General features: G+C 42.9%; 1 protein-coding gene across 2 annotated transcripts in view; it reads left to right on the top strand.

Annotated features, from left to right (window-relative positions):
• Positions 1–27624, top strand: part of GAD1 (glutamate decarboxylase 1) — a 57338-nt gene that overhangs the window by 15794 nt on the left and 13920 nt on the right. For both annotated transcript variants that reach the window (XM_026677748.2, XM_087949737.1), the window contains exons 4-7: positions 3288–3446; positions 12050–12292; positions 18719–18809; positions 27372–27484. In XM_026677748.2, the coding sequence (XP_026533533.1) occupies positions 3288–3446; positions 12050–12292; positions 18719–18809; positions 27372–27484 (606 nt within the window). The remainder of the gene's footprint in view (positions 1–3287; positions 3447–12049; positions 12293–18718; positions 18810–27371; positions 27485–27624) is intronic.

The following is a 27624-nucleotide window of genomic DNA, read 5'->3' as shown; positions in this document are numbered from 1 at the left end:
TCTAATTTAACCCTAAGAAAAGCAGAGGCTTCTCTCTTCGGGTCCTCCTTAGGCATGACGCCATCTGAGTTACCTTGGGCCAGTCGAGAGAGAGGTGGGGGGTCGACACTGATTTGAAGGGGAAGGAAGGAAGGAAGGAAGGAAGGAAGGAAAAGGAAGAGAAAGAAAGGATAGATCAACACTTATTCAAAGGAAAAAAGAAAAAAGAAAGAAGGAAAGAGGGAAAGGAAAGAAAAAGGAAAGAAAGAATCAACACTGATTCGAAGGGCCTTCCTTCCTTCCTCCTTCCTTCCATTGCCTCCTTCCTTCCTTCCTTCCTTCCATTGCCTCCTTCCTTCCTTCCTTCCTTCCTTCCTTCCATTGCCTCCTTCCTTTCCTTCCTTCCTTCCTTCCTTCCTTCCTTCCTTCCTTCCTTCCTTCCTTCGATTGCCTCCTTCCTTCCTTCCTTCCATTGCCTCCTTCCTTCCTTCCTTCCTTTCCTTCCTTCCATTGCCTCCTTCCTTCCTTCCTTCCTTCCTTCCTTCCATTGCCTCCTTCCTTCCTTCCTTCCTTCCTTCCTTCCTTCCTTCGATTGCCTCCTTCCTTCCTTCCTTCCATTGCCTCCTTCCTTCCTTCCTTCCTTTCCTTCCTTCCATTGCCTCCTTCCTTCCTTCCTTCCTTCCTTCCTTCCTTCCTTCCTTCCTCCCTCCCTCCCTCCCTCCCTCCCTCCCTCCCTCCGGATCCCAGAAACCTCCCCAGTCTAATAAATGTCCTCCTCTGAGGAAAAGGTCCTCTCAGCAAGGCGGTGCATGGCTTTACTCAAAGGGGAACCCCCCAAGATCGGTCTTCCGATTAACCGTTGGGAGCCTTCCCAGTATCACCTTCAAAAGAGGGGAGGGGGTGAAAACCCGATTCTCTTAAGGCTGACTAGATGGTCCCGTTTGCTTTTCATCTCCCTATCCTTCCCGGCTGGAAAAAAAAAGTAAATACGGCCAAATTGGATAAGGCTGAGGCGGGGAGGGCTTAGCTTGCACCGTTGTGGTAACGGGGCATCTATTTCTCCCGAAAGGAAAGGAAAGGAACCCAGAGGTGGTATTCTGCAGGTTCTGACCAGTTCTGGAGAACCATTAGCGGAAATTTTGAGTAGTTCGGAAAACCGGCAAATCCCACCTCTGACTGGAGGTTTTACAGTCTCCTTTTCCTGCCAGGCCCACCAAGCCACGCCCTCAGAACCGTTAGTAAAATGTTTTGAATCCCACCACTGAAAGGAACCCCATCGAAAGCCCTGCGAGAAGAGGTCGAGGTGAGGCCAAGTATGCCAGAGTTCAGTTCTTGCTGTCAGACAAAGATTTAAAGACTTCTGGGAAGGTTTTTTTTTTTCCTGTCAGCGCCCTCAATAAACAGTGACACTTGGCTCTTCCCTCTCTCCGACCTTCCTAGCTAGGGTGAGTTCCGGAGAAAATAGATTGGCGGGGTGTGTGTGGCCTTCCTCACTGTAAGATCTGTCCAACCGGACAAAATGTGGAGATTGTGGGACCTCCATCTCTTGGGGTTTTTTAAAAGGGGGCTGGGCAACTAATTCTGGTGCATTGTTTCATTCGTTTTCCTGCACATTACCGTGGATTGGACTAGATAACCTTTAGGGTACCTTCCAACTCTACAAATCTATCCTCCGTCCATCCACTTTACAATGCTATGATCTTCTATGATAGAAGCAAGGGAGAACCAAGGGGAGATTTCGTGACAGTTAGAACAATTCATCGAATGGAACGACTTGCCTTCAACACTGGAGGTTTTTAAGAAGGGATTGGACTGTCTCTTGTCCGAAATAGTACAGGGTTTCCTGCCTGAGAAAGGGGGTGGACTAGAGGACCTCCCAAGTCCCTTTCAACTCTGATATTCTACCAATTGAGAAGACGCTTTCCGGTATGGATGCATCTATCTTTGATCTGTTTACCTCCTTCGCCCTCTTTGTCCTGGGGCTTCATCGCGGTCGGGTGGATGATCAGATAGATAGAAGATATAGATAGATAGAGATAGATAGATAGATAGATATAGATATAGATTTAGATATAGATATAGATTAGATATAGATTAGATATAGATATAGATGATAGATGATAGATGATAGATAGATAGATAGATAGATTGATTGATAGATGATAGATGATAGATGATAGATGATAGATGATAGATAGATAGATAGAACACAAATATACAAAGAGAATCTCTTTCGATTTTAATTTTCTCAAGCCTTTTTCTTTTGACAACCGGTATTTGCCTTACCTGGCGTTATCTTTTCGGCGTGCTTCTCTGTTTTCAACCTGGGGCCACTGTGTATTCCGTTTGATTTCACGGGTGTGTGATTGTGATGAATCCTTATGATAAGACAGAGTTCTAAATAGCAGCTAGTCTCATTATATTTGGGGACCGAGGCTGCAGACTGACTGGTGTTTGGGATGAGGTCACTCCAAACACAAGAACTGTTGTGGCATCCGTAAGACGCCAGATGTGTAGAGAGGGGCATCCTGGGCTTCCTTTGCAAGAGGGATGAGCCACCGGTGGTTGATCGAACTACAAATCCAATGGCCCTTCACTTTTTTTGGGCAGGCTGGATGGACTTCTGGCATTGTAGTTCAACCACATCTGGAGGAAGCCGCCCATCCTGCGTATATTTCATGGGGTTCTGCCCTGCGTCCTCCATAATCCTCCCGGGTGGTTTCTGAGAAGGCGTCGTCCTTGTTTTTCCCAAACCGTTGGCTTCAAACTTGACAGCTTTGAAGTCGTGTGGACTTGAACTCCCAGAATTCCTCCTCCAGTCAGGTTAGCTCAGGAATTCTGGGAGTTGAAGTCCACCAGTCTTCAACTTGCCAAGTTTGAAGACCCTTGGACTTTCGCCTCTCTGCCCTAAAGCCCTCCCCATTTCAGTCTGTGGGGCGAAAAAGCCACCCTTGCCTCGTCCGGAATGTTCCCTTTTTGTGACCAAAGATGACCTCCAAGCCAAAGACGAGAAGGCAGGGGCGATCATCCGCTCCCCCCTCCCGTCCCATGCCTTTCCCCTGTCGGGGGGGGGGGGGTCTCCTCCCCGCGGGCTCCTTCCGTCTCCCTATAAATCCATCTCCCGGACAGCGGGGGAGGGAGAGAGAGAGAGAGAGAGAGGTGCTCTGGGCAGAGCTGGTCGCCCGTGGGAACGTCCCAGGGACCCCTTTCCGCGGGAGGGTGTGCATGCAGCTGCTGGCTCGGATCGACCATGGAGAGCGCGACGGAGGCGCCTCTGCTGACCTGTCCCGCTTCTCCTAACCCCGCAGGCTTCCTGCAAAGGAACAACAGCCTGGAAGACAAGAGCCGGCTGGTGAGCGCGCTCAAGGAACGGCAGAGCAGCCGGAACCTGCTGGCTTGCGAGAACAGCGAGAAGGAAGGCCGCTTCCAGAAGACCGAGACCGACTTCTCCAACCTCTACGCCCGGGGTAAACTAAAAGTCCCGATTCTCTCGCCCTCGCCTGCCGCCCCATCCCGAGGTTCCCTTCCAGGGCTCTTCAAAACTCCACAGCTTGAAGACTTGTGGACTTCAACTCCCAGAATTCCTCCTCCAGTCGGGGTAGCTCAGGAATTCTGGGAGATGAAGTCCACAAGTCTTAAACTTGCCAAGTTTGAAGTGCCTCCTATCTCTTCCTTTGCTCTCAAAAGCCCCAACCTGCCAAGGTGCTTCCCTTCCTAGGAAAGGGGTGGTGGCGGGAGAGGGAGAGAGGAGGATAATGGTTTGCCCAATGCCAAGCAGCTGGAAGCTGTTTTCCTGTCCTGGGACATCCCTCTCCTGCTGCTGCTGGCATCTGAGGTCATTTCAGGGTGTTGCCAGCTACCAAGCTAGCCAAATGCTTCTCCTGTTTTGCAAGTTGGTGCAACTTGGGTCATCTGTAGTGGGACAGTCCGAGGAGGGTGTCCTGCAGCTCAGAAGCAGGAAAGGAAAGTTATTTGGGACAAGCAAAGGGAAGCGGAGAGCCTAATGCCATCAATTGGCTTTAAATTGGAGAGGGTTACTCAAAGATTTCTCAAGGATTGGTCGGCTGCAGCTGAAATGGAACTTCTATTTATAGAAGCAGTCCTAGACTTACTACCACAACTGAGCCCCAAATGTTATGTTGCTAAGTGAGACACGTGTTAAGGGGGTTTTGCCCCATTTTCTTGCCTCCGTTGTTAAGTGAATCACTGCCGTTCTTAAATTAGTAACACAGTTGTTAAGTGAACCTGGCTTCCCCATGGACTTTGCTTGTCAAGAAGGTCACAAAAGGTGGACCGCATGACACACACACACACACCCCAGGATACTGCAACTGTCATAAATGCGAATTGGTGGTCAGGCATCCGAATGTAAATCACGTGACCGTGGGGAATGCTGCAATGGTCATAAGTGTGTGGGGGGGAAACGGTCATCTGTCGCTTTTTTTCAGTGCCGTTGTAACATTTAGTTTAGTTTGCTTTGCTTTGCTTTATTGTCATTGCACCTCGTACAACGAAATCAAACACCATCTTCAGTGCACATCATGACCATGAAAATAAACACAAACACGCATCATTCACACTCCACACATTAAACCGGAAACCCCTGACACCACACCAACACCAGCAGAATTCAAAAGACCTACTGCCCTGGGATAGAAGCTGTTTTTCAGCCTATTTGTCCTTGTTTTTATTATTCTGTACCGTCTGCCAGATGGTAATAGTTCAAAAAAGGGGTGCCCAGGATGAGATGGATCTTTGAGGATGTTTTGAACTTTCTTAAGGCAGCAGGAGCTATAAAGCTCTTCCAAAGAGGGGAGAGGGCAACCACTGATCTTCTGGGCAATGACATTAACCCAATGACGTTTGAACAATCACTCAGTGAACTGTTGTAAGTTGAGGACTACCTGTATAGTTTTCAATGCCAGGTGCAAAAGGAAAGTCTCTGCCAACTCGTCCCATAAGGTTCTGAGCCTCTTTCTGCAGGTCGAGAACCAAAGGATGCCAGACCAACCGTGATGCCTGAAAACAAATTGCACAGCTTTCTATCCTTTTATGGGCAAAAAACCACATAGAAACGATCACCAGCCTCTGGTGTAAGTTCAAGACAAAACAAAATTCCCCAAATTCCTTTCGCAAGCCCAACCCTGCCCAGATGGAACCTGGGACCTCACCCATTCTGTGGTCCCTGTTTTCTCAGTGGCTCTCTTCTTCTTTATGGACTTCTAGCCTATCCACTGTTGTGAGTGAGGGGTTGGGGGGCAATGTTCTGTTTTATGGGTTTTCTCTCTTTTTTAAAATAAAAATAAATAAATCCTAAGTTTAGTGAGCAAACTCTTTCTCGCCACGTTTCCTTTTAGGCTCAGTCCCTTAACCTGGAAGAGATAAGCTAGGCTTTTGGGATGGGCGCCTTCCTTCCCACTCCCTGCTTCTCAGTTTACATGCAGCTGCTAAGAGCCAACAAGCAACAAGTGATTTATCACTCCCCCCACCCACCACCCCGCTTGATTTATGACCTTCCCTGGTCAGGATGTCTTGTGCTGGACTGGGGAGTTGATCCTGGGTTTTGAGCCAGCCATTCGGCTGGCAGGCTTCCTCCTCCTGCCTGCACCGAAGTGCTCAATACCCCACTTGTATTACCATCAGCCGAAGAGCTTCTGCTAACCCGAACCTCACTTTTCATTGGCTTTAATTAGCACAGGTATTTTGGATCGCAGCGCCCGTGCTGTCTATCATTTCCCATCTTGCCTGGAGCTGAAGGGAATTGGGGTCCGAAACAGCTGGAAATCACCCAGTTGTTTGACTCCCCAGTCAGTCAGTCAGTCTGGGATATTTTGATGATCCAGTCCTCTCCTGTTCTAAACCAATGGGTGAGGGTCTTTTTAATTGGGTTGTGGAGTGGGGTTTTTTGCACAGCCTCTTCATTAGAAGTCTATTTTGTTAAATCTGCTATCACTTCCACTCTTTCGGAGACTAGCTAGTATTTTATTGAGACTAATCCCTGAAGACCGTTCCCCATTTTCTTTTATTTATAGAAGGGACATTCCCCCAACAGTCTCTTTTCTTTGTCAAAATCTTGCATTCTTTCTTTGCCTCCAACCCCAGAGCAGTTGAAAGTTTATCCTTAGCAGTTGTTTTGTTAAAGGGGCTCTTCTTTCCCTTGAAGCAACCAGTAAGCTGAAGTTATACCATGATGAGCATAGGTGTCGGTGAAGAAGGGAGGAGGGCAAACGATGAAATATGGATTGCCAACTCCTCTTCTTAGGAGTGCCATGTTGTAACACACACCTTAGAAAGGCCGGAGCTGGCCTGCGATGTCACGATGCACACTCCGTTGTGCACCCTCCATCGTTTTTGGCATCATTTGCGCGTAGCTGTGGATGCCTACACAAATGGGTTCACCCTGAGACATTTCACTGACCACTTGTCCATGGTGAAATCGGATGATTCCCATGGCAGGAAATCCAGAGCCTACCTAGTATCTACCTCTCTGGTCCCTGCACAGCATCCCCTAGGCCAGGGGTTCCCAACCTGGGGGTGCGAGACGATATTCCAGGGGGTGCGAGAAAAGTCCAGGTAAATAATAGGATATTGGCTATATGTTGGCATTTTTATTTATTATTTATTTCAGGGGGTGCGAGGTTCGAGTGAAATTTCTTTAGGGGTGCGGGGCGAAAAAAAGGTTGGGAACCACTGCCCTAGGCCTATTCCGCTTTGGGCAACAGGAGAACCGTTCTTTCAAACCAGGCTCTACATGTCATTCTCATTGCCAAGCTTGTCTATTCCCAGCTCTGTGTGTATGGGTGGTAGCCTGTGCAATGAAATAGAAAGAGGGAGAGGGGAGGGAAACCGAGAGAAGGAGGGGAGAGGGAGGGGAAGAGGGGGAGGAAAGGGAGGGAGGGAGAGAAGGAGAGGAAGGGGAGAGAGAGGGAGGGAGGGACAGGGAGAGAGGAAGGGGAGAAGGAGAGAGGGAGGGAAGGAGGGAGAGAGAGGGAGGGAGAAAGGGAGAGGGAGGGAAAGAGAGAAAGGGAGGGAGGAAGAGAGGGACAGAGAGAGGCAGAGAGGGATGGGCGGGGGAGAGAACACTGGTGGGGAGGGGGAGGGAAACCGAGAGAGGGAGGGGAAGAGGGGGAGGAAAGGGAGGGAGGGAGAGAGGGAGAGGAAGGGAGAGAGAGAGGGAGGGAGAGAGGGACAGGGAGAGAGGAAGGGGGAGAAGGAGAGAGGAAGGGAAGGAGGGAGAGAGAGGGAGGGAGAAAGGGAGAGGGAGGGAAAGAGAGAAAGGGAGGGAGGAAGAGAGGAACAGAGAGAGGCAGAGAGGGATGGGCGGGGGAGAGAACACTGGTGGGGGGAGGGGAGGGAAACCGAGAGAGGGAGGGGAAGAGGGGGAGGAAAGGGAGGGAGGGAGAGAGGGAGAGGAAGGGAGAGAGAGAGGGAGGGAGAGAGGGACAGGGAGAGAGGAAGGGGGAGAAGGAGAGAGGAAGGGAAGGAGGGAGAGAGAGGGAGGGAGAAAGGGAGAGGGAGGGAAAGAGAGAAAGGGAGGGAGGAAGAGAGGGACAGAGAGAGGCAGAGAGGGATGGGCGGGGGAGAGAACACTGGTGGGGGAGGGGAGGGAAACCGAGAGAGGGAGGGGAAGAGGGGGAGGAAAGGGAGGGAGGGAGAGAGGGAGAGGAAGGGAGAGAGAGAGGGAGGGAGAGAGGGACAGGGAGAGAGGAAGGGGAGAAGGAGAGAGGAAGGGAAGGAGGGAGAGAGAGGGAGGGAGAAAGGGAGAGGGAGGGAAAGAGAGAAAGGGAGGGAGGAAGAGAGGGACAGAGAGAGGCAGAGAGGGATGGGCGGGGGGAGAGAACACTGGTGGGGGAGGGGAGGGAAACCGAGAGAGGGAGGGGAAGAGGGGGAGGAAAGGGAGGGAGGGAGAGAGGGAGAGGAAGGGAGAGAGAGAGGGAGGGAGAGAGGGACAGGGAGAGAGGAAGGGGGAGAAGGAGAGAGGAAGGGAAGGAGGGAGAGAGAGGGAGGGAGAAAGGGAGAGGGAGGGAAAGAGAGAAAGGGAGGGAGGAAGAGAGGGACAGAGAGAGGCAGAGAGGGACGGGCGGGGGGAGAGAACGCTCTGATATTTCATGGTATTTCATATTGCATCCGCCAGGTGCAATATGATAAAGCAACCCCTGCACACATGTTGGCTGTTGTGGGGATGGAACTGCTTTTGAACATAAGGTTAACTGTATTCCATGAAAGGAATAAACCCACTTTCAAAAGTACCTTAAATAAAAATTGAGATGTTGCATTCGGAAAGAGAGAGGCAGGCGGCGGCAGTGGTGGTGGTGGGAAAGATGACGCACACAATGCCTCTCTCAGATCTGTCGGCTATTATTCAGGCTGGTCCTCTCTTGGACTCATCTAGGATCCTCAAGCAGAGGATTAGCTCATAGGCCTGGCTGGCGAAGAACCTCTTCCCTTCCTTCGCCTCCTGTCTTCTTCAACCTTGGCAACAGATCTGCAGACTTGTGGAGAACTGGCATCCGACAGATGCTGTAGTTAAATGCTAGCTGTACCTCAGGACCAATAATGGCACTCGGGGGATTGGCAGATGGTTCTCTCCTCAGCTGCCGAGGTGGGGAAAGGCAGCCTTCCCTGCAAGGGAAATGAGGACACCAGGCCTCTGGCTTCTTCAGCCTAGAATGGAGGCCAGGAACAGCTTGTCCACTACAGGGACATGGTGGAGAACATGTCCACTGAGTCATGGGGAAGAGCCGTAAATCAAATCTCGTTTGGTTTTAGCCAGTTAGGTTTTCGGATTGCTTATTATACAATGCCTTCTCACCTTGTTGTGTGATAATCCCAGAGGTGGTATTCAGCAGGTTCTGACCATTTCTGGAGAACCGGTAGCGGACATTTTGAGTAGTTCGGAGAACCGGCAAATCCCACCTCTGACTGGCCCCGCCCCCATCTATTCTCTGCCTCCCATTGAGTCCCAGCTGATCGGCTGGGTCTTCTTTTGTTGCCCTGCACAGGAGAACGGAGCTGGAAAGCAGGTTAGTGGGGTGGGGAGGGAATGGGATTTTACAGTATCCTTCCCCTGCCACGCCCACCAAGTCATGTCATGCCCACCAAGCCACACCCACAGAACCCATGGTAAAAAAAAATGGAATCCCACCACTGGATAACCCCCATTATCCCCGGTTAGTGAGGTGTTGCCTGTGAATAATTTAAATTGACCTCAATGGGGAAGGCCGTGCCATATCTTTTTCCTTAGAGGCAGCCAAGCTGAAATTGTTGGAACGTGCTTCAGATGCAGATGGGAAAGGAAAAGGATTATCTGCTTCTCACTTTTGGCCCTTGCTAGGCGATATAATACACCTAACAGGGATCAAATGTTGATATATAACACACAGGGAACACATGAGCAAACAGCCAGGCAAACAGCCAGGCCAACTTCAACTGAAGTCTTGCGGAAGATGCCACCTAAGCTGGTGACAAAATGTTCGGAAACGAAACAACAAGCTCAGAGAACAAGCCAGCATGAACTTCTACCACCCGCGCTGCAGATATTTTCTATCATTTCTAGAAATGAAGTTTCTCACCCAAGACTTGGCTTCTTTGGGTGAGGCCAAGTGAGATGTAGATTCTCCCCAGATTCTAGATGCTCGTATATACGCTAGTAGAATGGCTCCAAGAACCCAGGAGTAAATTGGATCGACGTGCTGCTCTTAGTTCATTCTTCTCTTTTCCAAGCTGAGATTTCAACCTTGATGAGGGTAGGAGATGATGGAAATTGGCAGCTCAATGCATCTTGAGGGGCAGTGGATTGAGGAAATTGCTTTAATTCATCCAGGGGTGGATCCTGATGACCGGCCACAAATGACTTGCACTAGGGAGAGTTCTAGAATTGTATCGCTGAGCCTGCATTAGTACAAGACTCCACCTGTGTGGGGTCTACTGGATGGACTATAGCCCTCATTATGGATTCTGCAGAGGACAAATCACACCATACCTCAAGTTAATAAACTTCATTGACAATATGTATTAAATGGAAGGAGAAGAAATGCAAGTGATTTGTTTTGGAAAATGAGTTAGTTGGGACATGGTATGTGGACAAAAGTATACACCTGTCAAATAAATAGCCAAGCTAGGAAAAATCTGATCTGGTACCTTTAAAAGCAAAGAGATTCATTGCAACCTAAGCTTCATGGGCCATTTTGCATCAAATGTTCCTACATTCCTACGGGATAAAAACCATTTGATGGTAGAACCAATTGCCCAGCAAGGTCAAGGGCTGTTCTGCATTGGATGTGTTCAGGCAGAAGCCAGATAGCATCTGTCCAGGAAGTCTTGATTTGGATGCCTGCAGAGTGCAGAGAGAGACTCGGCGACATAAATTGCTCTTCCTGCTCCAGGATTCTAGGCTGTCATTAGTTGAGTATAATGAAGAAAATAGTGAACCATGGAACCTTATTTCAAGGGGAATAGCCTCTTTGGTATTTTCCTACTGTAGGTTTTTGTTGCTGTCATCTCTTGCCAAATTAGTTAAAAGCTGCATTTTTTTGCCAACAATTCAGTAAGCAACTCGGTGATTTCATGGAAGAAGGATAATTTGAGCCTTGCCATTTGTTGTTGTTTTTATTCCATTTGCTTGTCTTCTTGGCTAGCTCTGTGTCAAGATTGAACCCTTTGCTCCTTTTAAAGCTTATCACTATTCAACTTGCCAATGAATGGGAGGGGGAGGGTGGAATGGCATGCTGAGATTTTGTGCACAGCTCATGAGAACTTGGAAAGTATCAAGGTCACCGCTGCAGGTGCTTGAAAAGGATGTCTCATAATTAGACAGTGTGGTCACCTAGGGGTGGAGAGAAAGGGAAGCCATTGTTTAACTAGCAAGCATTTGTGTGGTACAACCAGAGCTGGTTTTGATTCTTCAGTACCAAAATGGTGTCTCCAATAAAGTTTTACTTTTGGTCCTGAGAGTGTTTAGTTATTTTGGGTTCACTAGTCAGACAGTTGACACTATGATATTCTCAGGAGTCTTCTCCAATGCCAAAGTCTAAAAGTATCAATAACTCTTTCTATCTTGCTTCTTGAGAGACCAACTTTCACTTCCAAACAGAGAAAACAGGCTTTTAAATAGAGATGTGCAGTGAGGGGCTCATCAGATATTCCTAAATTCCAGTATCCAGCAATTCATGCCAGGATAGCCAATGATAAAGACTGTAATCCAACAACTTCTAAAGGGCCACACATTTCCCCTGGTGTGACCTAAGCAGCATGAAATTTAACTAATCCATATTTAGTGTTCAGAATAGGAATATTGGGTAATGAAAATTACAGTAATTCTGCTAGATTAATTTATGGGTGTATAGGAGAGCCACTGCTGAGCATTGATTAAATGATGGATTGAAGCTATTCAGCTTCCAATTCTTATGTGATCAAAAAAACTCACTGCATGATTATAGACCATGCTGACAGTTTCAGCCTAAATTGTTTTCCAAGCATGTTTTGGCAGTAACTGGATGGCTTATTATTTAGAAGTATTGTTGGATGGCTTATTGTTTAGAAGTGTTCTTTTGTTATTATTTTGTTATTATTTGGGGGGAAACAGAACAAAAAAACTTACTTAAGAAATGAATCTATACCTGAGACCAGGAATGGAATTCAATAAGAGTCAGGCATGGCTTGGCCTACCAAACTTATTATCTTACAGTGTACCAAATTCAACAGAAGTAGTTAAAGCATTTTTAGATTTTTAAAAAGTAATAAATACCGCACGTGCATATAATTAACAACAAGCCTCATAACATTTGTCATAGGTTTTGAAAGACTCATCTCTTTGCCTAAGGTGATGGCCATGAGAAATAAAAAACATTCCATATTGGGGCTTTCAGGAAAAGAAAAGATTAAAGATTAAAATCTAGGGAAGATTATGCCAATTTTATGTCATCTATGCATCGTCTACCCATCATCTTCTTGAATTAAAATTTTACTTTGAAGGGTGTATTTTATCACTGGAGTATAAAGTGTACAGGAGAAGCTGAAAAACTCTTTTCCATCTGTAATTGGTTTAGTTATTTATTGTTCCTTTGTTCAGATTTACTGCCAGCCAAGAACGGTGAGGAGCAAACAGTTCAGTTCCTTCTGGAAGTGGTGGATATCCTCCTGACCTATGTGAAGAAGACCTTTGACAGGTCCACCAAGGTGCTGGATTTCCATCACCCTCATCAGCTCCTGGAAGGCATGGAAGGCTTCAACCTTGAACTCTCCGACAATCCAGAATCACTCGAACAGATTCTAGTGGACTGCAGAGACAGTCTGAAATATGGAGTAAGGACAGGTGAGAGAACGTGTTGGGCTGTTCATGAAGTAAAGAGTTAGAGCAGCGTTTCTCAGCCTTGAAATCTTGAAGGTGATGTATGGACTTCAACTCCCAGAATCCCCCAGCCAGCATGAATTCTGGAATTTGAGGTTGAGAAAAACCGGATTAAATTGTTGAAGGGTTTTGTTATGTGTATGTGAAAGTAGCTGATGCAGAAGCTTTATTACAGTCTAGAAGGCAGAGACTACCTCAGAAACTTACACACACTTAATTTATTTCATGATTTTAAAGAAGTGTAAGTACAGTATAACCTTGTGCTGAAAAATTTGGTATGAGGCGATACAGCATGGCATTCAAACAAGGGTTCTGAATGGGGCCACACCTGCAGCTACACTACTCAATGGCAAAAGAGATTTCCTAGTACCAATGTTGGCATATTTTGCCACCATATTATTTTTATTACATTAGATTCAGAATAGTTCATTACTAACTTTTTCTGTTGTTCTCTTAAATCTGTCAAGCTTGACCACTCAACCTGATAGTATAGAAGAGAGAAGAATGATCAGGAATGTATTTGCTCTGATCTTGGCTCAAGGAATTGTCTTTCTATCCTTCCAATGTCCAAAAATAACAACCAAAAGATTACCTTGAATACATTTATCTATGTATAATTATCTGAATTCTTTAGTAGCAAAGGTCAATACCATTGGTGTTTTTGTGAAAAATAAAAATATATCCTGTAGGTCAATAGGATAGCATCTCAGTTTTATTGTTTTGGCCCCACAGTTAATCTTTCAATAAATTTTCCTGACATAGTTCACACATTAACCAATGCAATACACCCTTTATTTAAACAGAGGTTATTGAATTAATTATAATTGGTTAAGTTTACCTACAGACTAAGCCAGATCCAAAGAAATCACAATAATGGCTTAGATTTAACATAATGGTGGGGAAATCGTTGCTAAATTAAATCAAGTTTTCTCGTCTTTGGTAGTGATCTAATTGGTTATTTATACTACATGCTGTTAAGTACAGTATAACATTTCCACTATTATTTTATGAAGATGAATTGTTCTTGCTTGTCTACCAGTAACTGATTTTGATAGTAGGCATTTCATTTCTGTTTGAGAATGGGTGGAATTAATATAGAGAGTGAAGGTGGAAAGGATGTTGCACAAAGAATAGGAGACAACTCTCTACACTCAAATTTGACTCATCGAAATTGGCCATTAGAAAGAACCCATCTGGAAATATTGTAAAGACATACCTTTTATAGTTTTAAAATATATAGTGCAACAAATCAATTTGGCCAACTGTAAGACAAAACGTGTTTATAAGAACTTGGCCATAAGTAAGAACATATGGCATAAATAAGGCTCTATTTAATTTTAAATCATGTGGCTTTGAGACTAGATTTGGACCTCTTATTTAAGACCTATATGAAGAAGTATCCGTAGGAAATTTATTTTAAATTCAATTTCCTTCTTCTTACTGAAAGAATTGACTGATCTCTCTAGGCAGTCACCCTGCCCTGCATGTATTCTGTGTGCACACATATGCCAAAATTCCTTGCTTGTTGCTATCATTAAGGAGATTGCTGGCTGATTCATTTGTCACTCATATTTTGCATTTTACAATACTGGCTATAGCCAACTTATAACGGCGCATCTAAAAAATCCTAATTGCTTTTACCCGATGAAATGCAAGCTGCCTATGTCCCAAGGGAACAATACCATTAGGTAAACGAGGGCATTCAATGAATTTGTACTTTTTTTGTCTTTATGTTCCATAGACATTTCATACAAAAAAGAGGGGTGGGGAGGGGAGAAGGGGGATTCAGTCATTAATACTTCTAACCTTACCAATAACTCATCCGACCGCAGGGAAATATCTGCTTCCAGTCATTTTTGAATGACTTCTTTAATAAATTAGAGTATTTGCAGAACAATCTGTTTCCAAGGTGAAATGATTGCTTGGAATGCTTTTATTCCGCATGGCAAAGAGAACAAAACTCAACTACTAACAAGCTCTGGAGAGGAACTTCTTTTCACAAAGAAAAGCAGTAAGAGAGTTGGCACCTCCTCTTTTTCCCCCTGTATGAAAGAATTGGAGTGGTGAGCCAGGGTTACTGAATATTATTTCAGCAAAATGTTAATCCAGTGGGGGAGCTAGAAGTTCTTGGTAGATTATTTCTTCACCCAGCTTCAATTATCAGTAAACAGGGGGAGGAGAGGCAACAAAATCTGCCCAACTGGCGGCGCCTATTTAAGCCACTGTTCCTTCTCAGCGTTAAACTCACCCTTTGCGGACGTGAAACGCATTCGCTCCACTTAGGAGTGGGCTGCTGGGGGTTTGCGGGGGTTCGTGAGAGTCCCTAGCTAAGATTCTGTGCAGTTTGGAGAACCCCCAAATCCCACTCCTGGCTGGCCCCGCCCACCCCTCCCCTCCCCTCCCCTCCCAGGAGTCCCCACACAGCCAGTTTTGGATACAGGGCGTGCATGGAGACTCAGGGAAGGCAAACAACGGGCCTCCTGGAAGTTTGGGAAGGCCAGAAATAGGCCCGTTTCCGGCTTCCAGAGAGCCTCCGGAGCCCAGGGAGGCCCTTTTCACCCTCCCGGAGGCTCAAGGAAAGCCTCCAGAGCCCGAGGAGGGCAAAAATGTCCCCCCACCACCACCATGGTGCAGGAGTCTGACTAGGCCACGCCCCCCCATGGCCACACCCACCCAGCAACCTGGCAGAGAACCCTTTGCTAAAATTTTTGAGGCCCAACCCTGCTCCGTTCCTCTGGATAAGTTATGCAGGAAAGATCCTAATGAAGGTTCTTCCCTATTCAGCAGTCATCCCTCAGGTTACCAAGTGCTGAAGGCAAACCACAGGGAAAGATTATCACCACTGTGTCCTCCTCCTAAGCTTTCCAGAAGTATCTTTGGCCATTCAAGAAAAGAATGGGTGAAATGGACCTTTAGTCTGATCCAGCAAGAAGGAGAGGAGGGGGGGAGGAAAAGAATCTGCCACATAGGTGTGGGATGCTTCATTAAAAGAGCTGCCTTGGGACAAAGGGCTGGAAATATACAATCCAGATTTCCTAGCCCTACAATTACGGAAATCTCAACAACTAACTTCTTTTCAGGGACTTTGTGCAAAAGAAACTTTTTTGGGGGGGCGGAAGTAAATCAAGCATATATTTTTACATTATTTTTACATCCTTAGGAAAGCTATGGTTCCCCCAAAAAAATGCAGCTTGCCATGCGTGAGCCTTCTTTATATGCATGGAGTTATCTAGGGCAATAATTCATTTTGTAAGTTGGGAGATTCCTGATTGCCTAATGGGGAAACTCCTTTCTGTCAGCAGAGGATTTTCCTTTGTGCAAGAAAAAAAGGGTTCTCATATTTGATCGGTTTACTCTCGAATTTGCATTGGACCAACAATCCTGCTTTTACATCTCAGGGAATGTTAAGTCGGCCGTCTAATCTAATGAGATCAGGGAAGTTCTGTGGTGGTTTGATGAAAGTAGGAGGCTGCCCTGATTTTCAAGGAAACTGTCCAGCATTGTAAAGTATAAAGATTGAGGGGCTCACTTGGGGACTAGGAAAAAGCAATGGAAGTTTTTTTGCAATGGATCTAGTATTTTAAAGGGATCCTGATTTTGATATCACTTAAGATTGCTTCTTCGTTAGGAAGATTCTTAAATATGTACTTAAGAATATGTACACTTAGGAAGATTCTTAAATAGGCTTCCTTCCTTCCTTACATGCTATGTAATAGCATTAACCCTGATTCCAGTTTGGACTCTACTGCTAACCAGTGGTGGGATTCAATTTTTTTTACTACTGGTTCTGTGGATGTGGCTTGGTGGGCGTGGCAGGGGAAAGGATGCTGTAAGATCTCCAATCAGAGGCAATATTTGCCGGTTCTCCAAACTACTCAAAATTTCCACTACCGGTTCTCCAGAACTGGTCAGAACCTGCTCTGGTGCTAACCATGTAGTTATTACTGCTGAGATTGTGGTAGGAATGGGACATTCCAACTGAGGTAGACAGAATTCTCAACTATGCAGGCTTTGGAGTGTGGTCTACGGATAGACCTTCTGGTGAGATGTTTCAATGCAAATCCACAACCATGGCAAGTTTGCAATGTACTATTTTACTTTTAAAGTTTCATGTACTATTTTACTTCAGAAGTTTGCCTTTAAAAACCCTGTTCATATGAACCCTGGTGCAGAAAGCAAACACCCTTCTTGCGCCTGTTGAAAAATGCAGCAGAGTTCTTGCCTGTAGCTTTGAATCATTGTCAGAAAAAAATCAGTATCTGTAAGGCACAACAAATGCAAAATATAACCTTTGGATTGGAGATCACTTTTCATCAGTCTCCAAAGTTGGTCATATGTATTGTTGCAGCAACACCTGATAGTCAGAATTTGGCATGATAAATGTGAATATGAGATGTCATAAGAGAGAAGTGTTTATTTATTCTTCTAAAGCATGTCCTGATTCTCTACAACTAAGCTACTCACCAAACATTTCATACTAAGGATAGTAGCTTAAAAGGGCATATATAGTGTAGGATGCTACTAAAGCTATATCAGTATATGCCACTCCTAGCACCGTTACTGCCTTGGAATTTAGAAATTAACAGATGAATATATAAACAGTGGCAAAATATGCTTGCTTTTTGCCTACAAATTATGTGAGTTAATTAGTTTGCCTACAAAGATCATGTACAAAGAATCAGCCTTACTTAATCTGGTGTTTTTCAGAGGTGTTGGACTAACTTCCATAATCCCCAACCAGCATGATATTTTGACTAGGTTGAGTTGAGGTCTAGAATCTGGCCAACACCAGATTGGAAAAGATTGTTCAGTCTATAAAACAACAGAAAGCATGAAAGTGAAAGATATAGGTAAATGGCTCCACAGCTTTCAGGAGAAAAGGATCTACTGTCTTTCTCCAAAGCTAGTTCCTGCTGCAAGTTAAATCTGTTTTCTAATGTTGACCCTATGTTTCTTTCATTTAAAATAATGAGATATTATTCCATATTAATCGTTAAAACCCATAAATGCTTTAAAATAAATTTTATGCTTATTTCACATTTACAAAGCAATCTATAATTTATTTCAGAATGAAGTCTCACTACATTCCAAAGTGCTCACTGCTAGTAGATATGCATATAGGGATGAAGTCTTCAATAATGTTAACATGTTTTAATGTAATTGTCCTGGCACATATACCAACAACAGATATTTCTTCATACATCTGAGTTTGACTTCCTTCTCCACATTAGTTTCAAGGGAAGATAATTATGATTAAGTTTGAATGGATTGTGTTTTGTTTTCAAAGTAGGATGTTGAAAGATAGGAAGGGAGGGAAGGAAGGAGGGAAGGTAGGAAGGAAGGAAGGAAGGAAGGAAGGAAGGAAGGAAGGAAGGAAGGAAGGAAGGAAGGAAGGAAGGAAGGAAATGTTCTTTTCTATTCCCTGCTAAGGGCAGTCCTGGCATCTACAAATGACAGAGAGGAAGATTAGTGTTAGCAGCAGGCAAGGGAAATGTAGGTTGGGTTATGTCTTTAATGGGCAAATCACTATCAAAGCAATCACTGAAACACCCAAAGGTGCTTTTTCTTTTCCAACAGGCAACTGGACTTGCTGGTAAATCCCTGAAACAATACAGGAATGTAAATTAGGACCAGAATTTCTATTGCTAAGCAAGGCGGTTATTAAATGAGTCGCATCCAATTTTACAACTTTTGCCACAATTAAGTGGATCACTGCAGTTGTTAAGTGAACCACACATTGTTAAGTGAATCCAGCTTCCTCCATTGACTTTGATTGTTGAAGCCAGCTGAGAAGGTCACAAATGACAATCCCACAGCCCTGGGATACTGCAATTGTAGTAAATTCAGGCCATTTGCCAAGCACCTGTATTTTCATCACATGACCATGGGGAACCTACAATGGTTAAGTGCAAGGATTAATTGTAACTCACTTTTTTCAGGGCTGTTGTAATTTTGAACTGATGCTAAATGAATGGTTGTAAGTCGAGAACTACTGTATTTTTTTCCTATTCATAAAGTTAAGGAATGCCTTCTGAAATCACAATTCCTCTACAACAAACAAGTCAAAGATGCGTCCCATAGGCCTCATCCAGCCTGTTATAGGCCCAGAGTTGTCCCATGGGACCATCCTGGAGTTGGCAAGGAACCTGGCCCATTCCGGCCATGCCCACCCAGTCAGCTGCAATGACCAGGCCATGCCCACCCCGGAAAACAAAATCCTGATAAGGCCCACAAAGGGATTGAGTTAGACACCCCTGCTCAACAACATCGCTGACAAATGTATAGCATTGCTTCCCTTCTATCCTTTCTCTATTTTCTCTATAATGGATATAAACATGGATGAACCGATAGCTATGATATTTAAGCAGCTGTCTTTTTTTTCCCCCCTAGGTCATCCTCGCTTTTTCAACCAGCTTTCTACAGGGCTCGATATCATTGGCTTGGCTGGGGAATGGCTGACCTCTACAGCTAATACAAACATGTAAGCCCAGCCTTGCTTTTTCTTTGATACCCAGAAATCAGATTCATATCTGAGGGGATTGTGGGCAAAGTTGAGTTGTATACCTGCACTTCAGGAAAGCCCCAGTTAAAGAGACTATCGCTGAGCCTCGTTGCTCCTAAATGCAGCATTCTAAACTTTTTAAACATGCAGTAAACCTTCAGACTTATGTCTATGTGAATTTTACAAAAGATAAAAGCAAGAGGACAGGGAAACTGGTGGTTCCCATAGCTCTCTTCCTTTGCTTTCACCTGAGTCCTTTCACTCTTCTCTGAGTGACAGAAAGATAATGAAGATAAATTAGATAAATTAATTACAGGTTATCCCAAAGGTGCTTTGTAAAGAGGCAACTGGACTTTCTAATTTTTCTTTGATCTTTTTTTCTTTAAAGAAAAAACAGAAAGTCCAGTTGCCTCTTGAAAAAGCATCTACGGGACAACCATGACCTGGATGACTGAGAATCTCTATAGACATTTAGCAGTGAATAGAATAGAATAGAATAGAATAGAATAGAATAGAATAGAATAGAATAGAATAGAACAGAATAGAAATAGAAATAGAAATAGAATAGAATAGAATAGAATAGAATAGAATAGAATAGAATAGAATAGAATAGAATAGAATAGAATAGAATAGAATAGAATAGAATAGAACAGAACAGAACAGAACAGAACAGAATAGAATAGAATAGAATACTTTACTGGCCAAGTGTGATTGGACACACAAGGAATTTGTTTTGGTGCAAATGCTCTCACAGTGTACATAAAAGAAAAGATACATTCGTCAAGGCACTGAATAATAGGGTACAATAAGCAATCAAATCATACTAGGAAACAGTCAATATAAATTGTAAGGATACAAGCGACAAAGTTACAGTCACAAGTGGGAGGGGATGGGTGATAAGGAGTGATGAGAAGATTAACAGTAATAGTAGTGCAGGCTTTGTAAATAGTTGAACAGTGTTGGGGAATTATTTTTACAGGTTAATGTAAAATTAATGTTACAGATTAATGTAGCTAGGAAATATTGGAAACATTAAGGCAGCTCTGGGGTTATGCTGTCCTCTGGTGTTTAGGGGAAGGTTTATGGATCTGCATGTGAGAGGAAAGGAGAAACAGCCAAAGCACCAAAAAAGCAGAGGTCAGCAATTTTTTTCTAGAAAGGATTGGATCCTGCTCCTTCTCAGTCTCATTAGGCATAGCTGACGGATCTGCTGCCAAGGAGCACAGCAGCCACTGACCTTGAAATCAGGTTAATTAAAACCAGGGCCAAGCTTTCAAGATTTGGTTTGAAGTGCCTGCCTGTGGTCACAGAAGAAACTTGTCAGATGCAAAATGGAAAAACAACTCCCATGCTGGAAGCATTAAAAAAGTATAAATAGGAACAGGAATCAAGCTGGTGGAAGGCACTTGTAGTTAGTATGACTTTTCTCACAAATGCTGTTTATTAATATGATAAATAAATATGAAATACCTGGTTAATCATTGAAATTGGGGGGGGGGTGTTGATATAAAAGCCCCTCTCCTGTTCTCTGTGAACATGATGCAGAATAATGTGAGATGGGAACTCCGCACTGATCTCCAAGACCTTTAGAAAAAATGGTAGAGCTGCATTCATCCCATTCAAAAGTGAATTTAGCATCTTGTTCTATGTGTTTTATCTCCGTATGTCATTGCATGCTATGATGGCTACATTCATAAGTGGTTGAGAATGCCTCGAGACAGAAAAGCTGTGTGTTACTGTGTGGTATAAGATGGAGACATTTCACTTGCAAACTGAAAAGGAAAAGGAAATATCTAATTGTCCACTAAGGAGGTTCTATTGAGCCAATGATAGCTTGGTGAATTGCCATATATATTCTTCTGTTGAATTCTGCAAGATATTTGACCTGACAAAGCTTCCTCATTTGCTTTAGTGTACAATAGCCTGTACATGATTTCTTGTGCCTTTCATTTTTCCATTCAATGCTACTATTCAAAGCAGCAAAGGGATCTATTTTTAATTAAATTGATTTATGCTCCTAGACAAAATGATCAAAGTACCCAGTCCAGACCATTAAAATTTATATTCCATGGAATTCAGTGAGATGATGGAGTATTTTTATCATTATTCTCCAGTGAAATGTATGTCTAATTATTTATTAGATTTATTACTTGTTTTTCATTCAGGAGCTCAAGGTGGTATACATAGCACTCCTAATTTTTCCCCACAACAACAGTCCAATCCTGTATAGTATGGCACTCCAAGACAGATTAACGGGACGAAAGGAAGTGTTCCCAGAAAGCTTCCATGGTTGAGAGTAAACTAGAACTTGAGTGCCCTTATCACAATCCAACAATTTAGACCATCATTAAAGATTTTTGTTTAAGGCTCCTCCACATGACCAAGTTAAAGATTATTTGCCCACCGCTGCCCGACTAGAAAACTGAATTAACATGACATTTCTTGTTTTCATTGCCAATTCCTACTGGGCCAAAGCTATGCTGTCAGCAAATGGTACCATCCTTCTTCACTGCAAACAGACACGTGGAGGAAAGGAATTTTTCTTTTTCCTTCCAGTAAATTCCACCAGGAGAGAAGAAAACATCACCAGTCACTCTCCTTATGGAGGGATGAAGCCTGCTAACTTCCCATAAATATCTAAACTGGTGACTTTATAGGCCTATCAAAAATTGCTCCAGGAGGTGTAAAAATGGTCCAGCTGAGCAGCTGACAGACATTTGGTGGGGTTTGCAGTGCTGCATCGTGGCCATTCCTGCTGCATCACCCAACCCACTTTCTGTCATTACTCCCGTGGTATAATTCTAGATAGGGTTAGAGCTCTTTTGGAAGATTGCTAGTGCGCGCACAATCCCTCCGTGCACCACACATCTCTGCGCATGTGCGTGTGTGTCCCGTGCCCCCCCTCCTCCCCGCACATGTATGCCAGATACCCATCAGTATCAGCTGTCGGGCAGCGGCGGCGCACACACATGTGCAGTGGGGCTCTTCCGGGCAAGCTCTTGCGTGCCGGGGGAAATGGCTCTGTGTGCCACTTCCGGCACGCATGGCATAGGTTTGCCATCACAGGCATAGCACATCTAAGCATCCGACAGTAGTATGGTGGGGTATGGCACAGAATAGGAAAGAAATTCCTCATGCACTATGCCTTCTCTAACATGCACTGCTAGTTCCGTGCTTATATGTGACCTTATAACACAATTACTAACATTGCATTGCAGTGCCTATTTTATTACAGGCAGTCCTCGACTTACGACCACAATGGAGCCCAGAATTTATGTTGCTAAGTGAGACATTTGTTAAGTGAGTTTTGTCCCATGTTAGGATTTTTCTTGCCCCGGTTGTTAAGTGAATCTCTGCAGCTGTTAAATTAGCAACACAGTTGTTAAATGAATCTGGCTTCCCCATTGACTTTGCTTGTCAGAAGGTCACAAAAGGGGACATGACCCCAGGACATTGCAACCGTCATAAATATGAACCAGTTGTCAGGCATCTGAATGTAAATCACGTGACCATGGGGATACCGCAGTGGTCGTAAGTGTGAAAAAAGGTCATCTGTCACTTTTTTCAGTGCTGTTGTAACTTTGAACGGTCACTAAGCAAACTGTTGTAAGTTGAGGGCTACCTGTACTTGTAAATTCCTACTCCTACCTCAGGTTCCCCCAGGCATTAGTTCCTACCCACAATTATTTACCTACCTGAAGGTGGATACTGTGTATTGTAGCACTTAAGCAGACAACGTGTTTGTGCACTTTAGCAAAATGTAAACGTACATAATATTGGCAAGGTATCCTTCTAAGATACAATAACTTGCCATTTTGTGCTTTTCTGTTAATTCTTCATTTATTCCTTGAATGCATTGTAGGCAAATCTCCATGATCTTTTGCACAGAGAAAAAAGGCTTCTGGTCACAGAAGGGCATTTCAAGAACCAGCCGATTATTAAATAAGTTACCATGGCCCTTTAGAAATACGACACGCTACAGGATAGCAGAAGCGGAGGCAGCTTTGGACTTCCAGACTGGGAGCTTTATTATAAAGCAGCGGCCCTAATCTGGACCAAAGAATGGTTTAATTTAAGTAACAAAAGGATATTAAGACCGGAGGGCCATGATTTACAAAAAGGGTGGCATGCCTTCTTATGGGGAAAAGAAACAAAAAAAAAACTTACTTTCATAGGCATTTGATTAGAGATTCCTTGATACAAAATTGGAACAAAATTAGAAAGAGACGCTATATGAAAATTCCGATATGGCTATCCACAATGGAAGCGATGATACATCCCAATAATCTAGATTTACGTAAAATGGCAAAATATAAAGATGTTTTAGACAAACAGGGAAAATTAAAATCAAATCAAAAACTTAAACAACAAGGAATATCAATAGACTGATGGCCATATCTCCAATTACAGAATAGACACAAAAAGTATATAGAAGAATACGGGATTTATACAGAACTACAATATTTGGATAAAATCCTTACAGGCCTCGATGAGAAAAATATTGCAAAAAATTTATAAATATTTATTAGAAGTTGAGTTAGAAGAAGAAATTGTAAAAGGTTGCATAATAGCTTGGGCCAAAAATATAGGACACAACATAGATTTAGTAGAATGGGAAAAAATCTGAAATAGGAATTATAAATTAATGAGATCTGCAGCCTACAAAGAAAGTATATATAAAATGTTTTACAGATGGCACCTACCTCCAAACAGATTAGCAAAAATGTATCCCAACATGAATTCGGCATGTTGGAAGTGTAAAAAGAGACATGGTACTTTCTATCATATGTGGTAGTCTTGCCCAGAAGCGCAAAGATATTGGACCAAAATGAGGCGATGGATACAAGAAATTGTCAAAGAACAAGTAGAATTTGAACCGGAATTATTTATGCTAGGGATATTTAAAAAGAAACACGATAAAAAGATTAAGTACATTGCATTACAAATATTAACGGCGGCTAGATTATCTTATACACAGTGTTGGAAACATAAGAACATCCCCCCTGACAAATTGATAATTCAAAAAATATTGGAATGTGCCAAAAGGGACAAATTGACCCTAGAACTAAAGGACAAAGAAGAGTCAGAACATTATAAAATTTGGGATATGTGGTATGATTGGCTGGAAATTAGACAAATAGAAAATAATGAAAGTTAAAAGAAGTAAATGACAGATAAATGTATATAATCGTATAATAATGTATATAAATGTATAACGCACAAGAGATAGAGATGTATAATACGAATGTTACAGTACTGTTGTGGTTATTTTTTTTCTTTTAAAACGTAAAAGAATTAATAAAGTTTAATTGAAAGAAAGAAAGAAGAAAGAAAGAAAGAAAGAAAGAAAGAAAGAAAGAAAGAAAGAAAGAAAGAAAGAAAGAAAGAAAGAAAGAAAGAAAGAAAGAAAGACGATACTCTGAGCATATATAATAGAGCGGCCATGTCTGTTCTTTGAAACGATGTTGGTTCCCTTGATAAGTTTAATTTGCTTTTTTGCTGGAAGCTTCATTTCTTTGTGAAAAGGCCATTCAGCGCTTGGTTCCCTTTGGAGAGCCTTTCTCCCTTTGTGGTCCTGTTTTTCATTCTTATTCCCTGTTGCCTGCAGTGACAGCAGCAACAGAACGCACATTAACAGACTGTTCTTGTGGCTACTGTTTTCTTCCCAGATAAACATTACATAATTCCAGCATATGGCCGGGGGGGAAAATCAGGGCATGCTCAACATAAAAGTGGAACAAGCCCCCCCACTCCCCACCATTTCTTCCATAGCCGGCAAGTTCAGAGGTCCCATATTTGTTTGTGTGGAGTATGCCACTCTTTCCACTGACAGCTTTGTGGGCTGCCATTACTGCTTGCAGCATCTGCCCTCTAAGGCCAGCCCCATCCATTTCACTGTCACACAAGGAATAAAAATTAAAATGGCAGCTGTTAGTGGCAACTGCATTCTACCCACCTCTTTCCCTCCCTGGGAACATCTCTAAGCAATGCAATGGTTGAGATGGGCTTGAGAAACAACCCGGAGCAACAATCAAATGCATTTCCTTGTCACTGCTAGTGAAAGGAACTTCTGTGCCCCCCCCCCCTCCAAGAAGGAGGAGGGTTCTTATATTGATCTCTTTTTGATGGCTGTTATTTCCTCCCTTCCACTTCTGCAGAATGGAAGCTGAACCAACCCAGTCACTGAACATGACCTCTTTTTTTTTCTTTTTTCTTTGGTACTAGCAAACATTTTGCTGAGCTTTGTGGGAAATTTAAAATGGTTGCCACTGCTTCCACAGTAACCATGGAGAATGGAAAAAGAAACAGAAAAAAAGAAAAACCATCCAAGGGGTGGGCGGGAATGATCCCTAAGTAAATGAAACGCCAAGACTAGAGAATAGAAAATGTGCCAGGTATTGTTGAATGAAATACGAAATATGCAGGATTTCCAGCTTTGATTTCCAAGGCCTCATATCTGTCCTAACATTGTGTCACTTAAGATAGATGCTCAACACAGAATAAATCCTGTCCTTCCTTTGGAGGTTGCAGTATCAGGAGGGCCACCTTGCTGGAGTTTCAGCAGGATTTGTTCGGCATCCTTCAGTCTACCTTTTCATGTTATGTTGCGTACTTACAACTGCTGACTTTTTAAATCATAGACTGTGTCACAGCACTGTGTTCCTTTTATTGCTTTATTATTGCAATTGTTGCTCGCTTTGTGGTACGCCAAGGTCATTAATTGATTCATTATTGAACATTAAAGTAAATCCAATGTGTTAATACCGTAGGAATGCACAATGTTCTATATTTCATAGGAGTCCTATCAAATCATTTGCCCAGAAAGTTGTGATTGGTCATAGATTCCCCTGTTGGTGTACATTCAAAACGAGTTATATCCATAGGTTCATGCGCATCATCTTTGGAAGTGTGGTTGTTTATGTTCTGGCTGCAAGTATAAGCATAGGCTTAAATGGTCTCTGCCAGTGTTATGAGCATTGAAGTTTGGCAGCTCCTCCCAAAGTTGCATACTATTTTAATTGTTGAGGCATAACCATTTACTGTCTTGCTGTAATAGCTGACAGGGCTCATTGCAATCTTTGTTACCCAATAGAATGGAAGAATTATATTACGGCAATTAGTTTCTCTTTGGTTTATTTCCAGTACAGTTTAAATGAGACGTAATAGTCTTCTGCTGCAACCTTAATGAAGGAAAACTTTCTACTCCATACCCAGAGTGGTTCTTCTTATTTATTTATTTATTTGATTTGCCAATTGTTTACAAGATAATAAGTATAAGTGTATACATAGTTGTGAATACATGAAATGGGTACATATAAGAAAAATAAAAGAAGAATAAGAGAAACAATAGGACAGGGACGGTAGGCACGTTGGTGCGCTTATGCACGCCCCTTACAGACCTCTTAGGAAAGGGGTGAGGTCAATAGTAGACAGTCTAAGGTTAAAGTTTTTGGGGTTTGGGGAAGAAACTACAGAGTCGGGTAGAGTATTCCAGACATTGACCACTCTATTGCTGAAGTCGTATTTCCTGCAATCAAGTTTGGTGCGGTTAACTTTGAGTTTGTATCTATTGTGTGCTCTTGTGTTGTTATGGTTGAAGCTGAAGTATTCATTGACAGGTAGGACATTGCAATGTATGAACATTGTATGCAATGTTGTATGTATGAACATTGTATGCAATGTATGAACAATGTATGCAATGTTCTTTAGCCTGTCCTTGATCCTCAAAGAGAACGAAATGGCTTTATGTGGGAATTTTGGTACATGGGGGAAATATACGATATACTGTATTAAACGATATGCTATGGCTATGTTTTGTACTAAATGGACAAAACAGTGAATTACCCTTTTGTTATCTGTAATTAGTAGTTAGAATATCGACCTTTTAAATTACTGCTGAAAGGTATTGATAGTGTGGCATTTATAATTAGCTCTCTTTGGAGAAAACCAAATACATTCCTATAAAAATGACTTTTTTAAAGCTCAAGTTTAGTGTTTCTAATTTTCTTTCTCAGTAGCTTTCTGATGATGTTAGGATACTGTTTTCATAACTCTCTCTGTTGGATAATTATGTTTGAGAAATAGAAAACCAGCATTTTGCCAAGTAAAAATATTTACAGGTGGTCCTCAATTTATGACCACAACTGAGTCCAAAATTGATGTTGCTAAGTGAGACATTTGTTAAGTTAACTTTGCTCCATTTTGCAAACTTTATTGCCACAGTTGTTAAGTGAATCACTGCAGTTGTTAATTTAGTAATACAGTTATTAAGTGAATCTGGTTTCCTCATTGACTTTGCTTGTCTAAAGGTTGCAAAATGGGATCATATGACTCCTGGGACACTGCAGCTCTCTTAAATATGAGCCAGTTGCCAAGCATTTGAATTTTGATCACATGACCGTGGGATTGCTACAACGGTCATAAGTGTGAAAAATAGTCACAAGTGACTTTTTTTACGTGCCGTTGTAACTTTGAATGGTCACTAAGTGAACTGTTTTAAGTCAAAGACTACCTGTATTTATTTATGTTTTTTACACACAGGTTTACCTATGAAATTGCACCTGTTTTTGTACTCATGGAACAAATAACACTTCGAAAAATGAGAGAGATTATTGGATGGACCAATAAAGATGGCGATGGAATATTCTCACCTGGTAGGTTTCATTCCATTAAAAAAAAATATTGAATAAATGTTTAACAAAATAAAACCAAAGCAAATATTAGAAAAGAAAGAAAATGAAAAGGATAGGGAATAAGAAAGAAAATAGAAAAAGAAATGATCATTAAAAAGGGT

This window comes from Notechis scutatus, chromosome 1 (assembly GCF_049901735.1).
Source record: "Notechis scutatus isolate UNSWTSFEM ecotype Mainland chromosome 1, rNotScu1.2, whole genome shotgun sequence".
Lineage (NCBI taxonomy): Eukaryota > Metazoa > Chordata > Lepidosauria > Squamata > Elapidae > Notechis > Notechis scutatus.
This window is presented reverse-complemented; position numbering and strand designations above follow the sequence as displayed.